General features: G+C 43.0%; 1 protein-coding gene across 1 annotated transcript; it reads right to left on the bottom strand.

Annotated features, from left to right (window-relative positions):
* Positions 1-199: 199 nt before the first annotated feature.
* On the bottom strand, positions 200-1,708 carry chrm2a (cholinergic receptor, muscarinic 2a). The gene has a single exon (XM_034673795.1). It carries the CDS (start codon positions 1,706-1,708, stop codon positions 200-202), a length of 1,509 nt encoding a protein of 502 aa, XP_034529686.1.
* Positions 1,709-6,146: the final 4,438 nt, after the last annotated feature.

Genomic DNA, 6,146 nt, shown 5'->3' with positions numbered 1-6,146 from the left:
AGTGCTACAACCGGTTATTGAGAGAGAAATTGAGAAAAAACAGGATCAAATGATGGAAAGTAATTCCAAATGCACTCTTGCAGACTTCACATGCACACAAATCTCTTACAAACACACCCAGAAATATACATGGATATGGCACACACACGCAAACACACGGCAACTCATACTTCAACTCTTTCTCCTGGGTGAACCATATTTATCTGGCTGACCTAATATTTTTATACTGGCAGAGGAGGAGATGTTTGAATGTCTTTTTAAATGTGACATTGCACAGGGCGTAGCAGGCCGGATTGATGGTGCTGTTGATGTAGCACAGCCAGTAACCAATAGTCCACATTGTGCTGGGGATGCAGCTGGAGCAGAAGGTGTTAATGAGCACCATCACGTTGTAAGGAGTCCAGGTGGCTACGAAAGCTACCAGGATGGCCATGATGGTTCGGGTCACTTTTTTCTCCCGTGATGGTGCTGCTTTCTTCTTCTTGTTGGGCGGTTGCTTCGTCATTTTCACAATCTTCCGCGCCACGTGATTCTGCCGCTCTGTGGCTGGGACGATCTCAACGGTGGCGTTGGATGGCGTGTAGCAGTCACCCTTTGGGGACTTTGTCTTGATCTTGATGCAGGTCAGCTTGGAGCCACCTGCCTTTGCTCGCTGACGTGGGGGCGGTTGGCTCGTCTCTGCGCTGGAGTTTGCAGTAGGGGGAACTGCCTCATCGTCCTTCTGATTGGACACAGCCACGCTTCCAGATGTTGAATCATTGGAGCTCTCCTTCTCTTCTCCAGGAGCGAGGGTCTCCCTTGTGGGGTCTTCAGCCTCAGTTTCTCCATCAGCAGTGGTGGAGGAAGGTCCTTTGCCATTTTGCAGCTTTCCATCATTATGATTGGCTCCATCCTCAGCATGCTGGCTCGGGGAACGTCCTGTGGGTTCCCCTGGTACATTGTTATTGTTGGGTTTTGGCGTGTTGTTCCTCCTCTGGTCAGGTGACACTGGCGCTGGATTGGCTGCCGAAGGCTTACGGTTATCCTTCTTCACACGGCTCTTGCTCGCTCTGGAGATCTGCCAGTACAGCTGAATCATGATGATGACGGGCAGGTAAAAGGCGGCGATGGCAGTGCCAAAAGTGACTGCTGCATTAGAGAAGAATTGAATGTAACACTCCTTCTCAGGCACTGTCCGCCCACCGACGATGAACTGCCAGAAGAGGATGGCCGGTGCCCAGAGGATGAAAGAGAGAACCCAGGCGGCAGCAATCATCATTCCTGCCATCTTGGTGGTCCTTTTGACAGGGTAGCTGAGGGGCTTGGTGACACAGAAATATCTGTCAAAGCTGATGATGAGAAGATTCATGACAGACGCATTACTGACAACATAGTCCAGGGCCAACCACAAGTCGCACACCACCGGCCCCAAGGGCCAGTACCCTATTACTATGTAGACTGTGTACAAGTTCATCGAGCACAGTCCGATAATTAGGTCAGCACATGCAAGGCTGAATAAAAAATAGTTGTTGACAGTCTGTAAGTTCCTATTAACTTTGATGGAAAGCATAACCAGGATATTTCCAATGACTGTGACCAAACTGAGGGAACCGGCCACCAACACGATGAACACCACCTCCACAGTTTTGTAGGCGCTCTCGTTCTCTTCCACAACTTCTGTGTCATTGCCTTCAGAGGCATTCCAGTAGGTGAAATTGAATACATCCATGGCATTTGGTCTTTTGTTGCCACCTCCTACTCAGATGGAACCTACAAAAGAGAACAGAGAGAGAAAAGAGGATTTGTAATGAGGTGCAAAAATTCAGCTTTCACATGTATACAATGGAGTCATCAGTAAAACAGTTATGTACTTTTACTTATTCAGGAATATGTCACTTATCTCTTAACTCAGTGAGCACTCCCACCCTTTCCCTTTGAATAAGCACGGGAAATATAATGATCTAAATAGAAATACCAAATCAGGCCATCAGCAGTACTTCAGCATGCATTAGCTCTCTCCATATTCAGAACAAAATATTCAATATTCTACAAAAGAGCCACTGCTGTCTCTTCAATTATAATGGTGTGAGATGATATCAATTATGATCCAGTGGTACATTAAAAAATATAAATACAAGCAGCTCTAGACTCTCCATGTGGGCAATGTGACCTTTTCTCTGTTACATCAGCCTGTAAGCTGGTCCAAAAGCAATTCATCAGATAACAGTGACAATTTTGGGCTGTACGCCAATTAGATTGGTAATTACAAGCCCAGATATCTGGCACTGATATTTTTCATAATCACAGAGTAAATAACATCTCCCCCATTAGACACCTGCTTCATTATGACAAAACAAATGAAAAGGGACTGAATGATACAAGTGCACATGACTGGCTGATGAAGAATGACGTATGTGGAAATTATTGGGCTAAAAGTCAAAAGATGATATGACAGTGACCGCCCTGGCAAGACAGAGCAAGTGAAGCAACAAGCACAATTTACGGCCCGAAAAGGAAGGTGTTTTTTTTTTTTGTAAGTTATATTTTTGGGCTTTTTCGCCTTTATTGACAGGACAGCTGAAGAGAGACAGGAAACGTGGGGAGTAGAGAGTGGGGGAAGACATGCAGCAAATGGTAGACCGGCCGGGAGACCAACCGGCGACCTCTGCAACGAGGACTATAGCCTCGATACATGGGGCGCTTAGACCACTAGACCACCAGCGCCCCGGAAGCAGGTTTTTTTAAGTCACTTGTAAACAAAAAGTTTAAATGTGATAGATAACTTAAATTAGGGTGCTTATGATAAGCTTTACTTAAAGCCATAGACCTATAACACATGGACATATTTTCTGGTTTCTGGAGAGACATTATTAAGCCCAATAATTGCAGGCCCTATGTTGAAAATGTTGACTCAACCTAACTTTTGATCAAAAACAGGTAAAAGAGGGGGGAGCTGAAGCAGCTGATGTACAGCTATTGCAGAAATGAGATGCTACCTATCGCATGCTGCCCATGTGATGCTACCCAACCTGACATACACCACCCAGGATGTGCATGTCAGGCTCTATGCTTAGGCTTCTGCAAAGGTGCAGGGCTACACGCACATACAGCATAGACTTAACCCCGAAGTAAAAATCTGTATTTACAAACGTGCTTACAAGTCTCGTTTTTTTTAATCATTCAATATGTGATTCTATTGTCAACACTTGTACAGCCATCCTGCAAGGAATGATAAGGGCTGATACACATTAACAGACACTTGCTCAAAAGACCTTAACTTAAACTGTTTCCACAACTTAAAACTGCAATATCACAACACTATGGTTATGATACTATGGAATATGCTCCAGAAAGACTTGAAACTGTCTAATTTTATTTCGCTTGATGCCTTTGGCTCCATCTTAAAAGACAGACAGATCACAGAACAGTGCCTGTGTTTTAAATGCTGTTTTTGTAATCATGAATTGCATTTTATTTGCAAATAAGTTGCACTTCTAAATTATTGATTGTTCTACATACTGTCTGTATATATGCTCCATGCTGTTGAGTTGTGCTATTTATTCTCATGTGTGCTGCTGACCTCTTAGCCAGGTCGCCCATGTAAATGAGGTCTTAATCTCAATGAATCTCATCTGGTTAAATAAAGGTTAAATACAATAAATAAATAAAAAATCAAATTGAGACATTAATTTGACTAATTTGAATGGACATATTTTTTTACCAAGAGGCTTGTTTACTGTTTATTGTAGTTCAGTCTTTTGGAGTAATGGGCATATTCAGGAAAAAGCTACCCTCCACTAAGGAGATTTGGTTTATGAAATGTTAGCACGTACACTCTCTAAAAGGAGAGGGGGAAAAGACTAATTACACACCCAACACACAGTCTATTTTACCAGGAGTTCAATAAAAACTTTAAAAGGAATTATTGACAAAATCGACACTGACATTTTATCTTCAAAGGTCCGTTTCCAAAACGCACTTATGGATTCACTTCATACCGCAATATGAAATTCTTTGATCCCCAAGTGACCCACTAGTTCTTTTAACCTTAAACACTTGCCTCTGCTGTAGACCTTGCTTTGATTTATTCACTGCTCACTTCTTCGTTTCGCAGACCTTTGATAGTATGAGTAATGTGGTTTGTCTGCTTTTTGTCTGTCACAATGATTGGAGCACTTTCAGGTGCTGTAGGTCAGATTTTATGGCACACTTTGTGGCTAAGCGCTTATCATTTTGACATAAATATCACCAGGCATCACCATCCTTTTCTTTTGGTATCAGTTAGCTTAGCAAACTTCCATCCATCCATTATCTTGACCGCTTATCCCGTTAGGGGTCACGGGGGGGCTGGAGCCTATCCCAGCTGGCTTGGAGCGGAAGGCAGGGTACACCCTGGACAGGTCACAAGCCTATCACAGGGCTAACATAGAGAGACAGACAACCATTCACGCACACACTCACGCCTACGGGCAATTTAGAGTGGTCAATCAACCTGGTGAGCATGTTTTTGGACTGTGGGAGGAAGCCGGAGGACCTGGAGAGAACCCATGCATGCACAGGGAGAACATGTAAACTCCACACAGAAAGGCACCTGCCCGGCCGGGGATTTGAACCAGGAACCTTCTAGCTGTGCAAACTACACAGCAAAATGCAAACCCAGTATCAGGGAGCACACAAGTCAATGCACGGATCCAGTGCCATCATCCATCATCCCCCTGAAGAAATACTAGTTTCTCCTTCTCCAAAACAGCAGCAGTAAAAATACAGCTGCCAAAAGCAACTAATGTTTTTTGGCATCAAGGAAGAACTTTGGGCTGCCAGCTAAGAGTGTAAAAGTGTAACGCCAGTAAAGATAGCGGGATGTCAGCAACCATTGTTTTCCTATCACAAAGTTTTGAAGGCCATATGTTTAATTCAAGTTAAGCTTTTCAAAACATATAAAACAGAGAGAATATTTTCTTGGTTCTGCAGCACTTTTCACAGGACACAGCAGGGCATCAGGAGAGGCAGAAATCTGAGCTACCACAGAGAAGCCAAGCTTGTTTATAGATGCAATGATATAAACAATATGACACCATGGAAAAATGGTACTGAAACATCTGTAACTGTGGTTAAAGCTCATGGGAGGACTTTTTTTTATTTTGTTATGAAACTGACTGAACCAATGCTGGATGGCTGTAATCTTAGAGCCCTCACTGCATTAATAACAGACATGACTCTGGAGTGGAACTCACTGCATTGGTTCAAAATCACTTCCAAAAAACATAGGCTATTTTCGAAACGGCCTGCTACATACTACCTACTAATGTAGTAGGCAGTAGGTATTGCCTACTACATACTGTGTTTGAATTTAGTATGAAGTATGACTGTTCTGTTTGATCTGTGTTGCAGTACGCTGGGTCAGACGTCACTAAATTTCCGGTTTCGGAAAGTGGAAGTAAACAATGGACACGCTGATTGGGAAACTGCTTCTTTAGCATCATTTATGATTTAAAAAGTTAGGAGGTGGATCATATGGATATACATAAAAACAGAGTCCCCCCCATCAAAAAAAGAAGAAAAAAGAAAAAGCGGAACGAGCGCTGTGCATTGTGGGAAACAGTACGCAAGGCAGACTGGTCCGATGCATACTGTGACATTTTCCCGAATCAGACATCCAGGTAGTTTTGGCATACTGCAGATTTTGCTCTTTTTGACATACTACTTACTACATACTGAATTTGGCCAAATCAGTACATACTGCTAGTACAGAAGGGGGTTTCAACAACAGCCATTGTCTGTGAACACAGTTTGTCACTGCATCCACAAATGCAGGTTAAAACTGTAGCATGCAAAGAAGAACCATATATTAACATGATTCAGGGATGCCTGTCGTCCATTTAAAATGGATTTAGGCAAAGTGGAAAAGTGTTCCGTGGTCTCACTGTTATCCGCACACAATTCAAAAGCCAGCAACCATGATGGTTTGGCTTTCTCTTTTTTTTTTGCTTTTCCATTCTCCTTTTTTAATATTCTTGTCATTTCGACATTTGGACAATCTTTCTCAGCTGGACTAGATTTGAATTGTATGGTGTCAATGAATTGGTCACCAACCATCTGCCAAACAGAACATAGTGATACTGACGTATCGCAGTGTAACCAAGGTTAATGAAGTGTAATGGATGACA

This window comes from Notolabrus celidotus, chromosome 21 (assembly GCF_009762535.1).
Source record: "Notolabrus celidotus isolate fNotCel1 chromosome 21, fNotCel1.pri, whole genome shotgun sequence".
Classification (NCBI taxonomy): domain Eukaryota; kingdom Metazoa; phylum Chordata; class Actinopteri; order Labriformes; family Labridae; genus Notolabrus; species Notolabrus celidotus.
The sequence above is the reverse complement of the archived record's forward strand: the minus strand, read 5'-3'. Positions and strand labels throughout refer to the sequence as shown.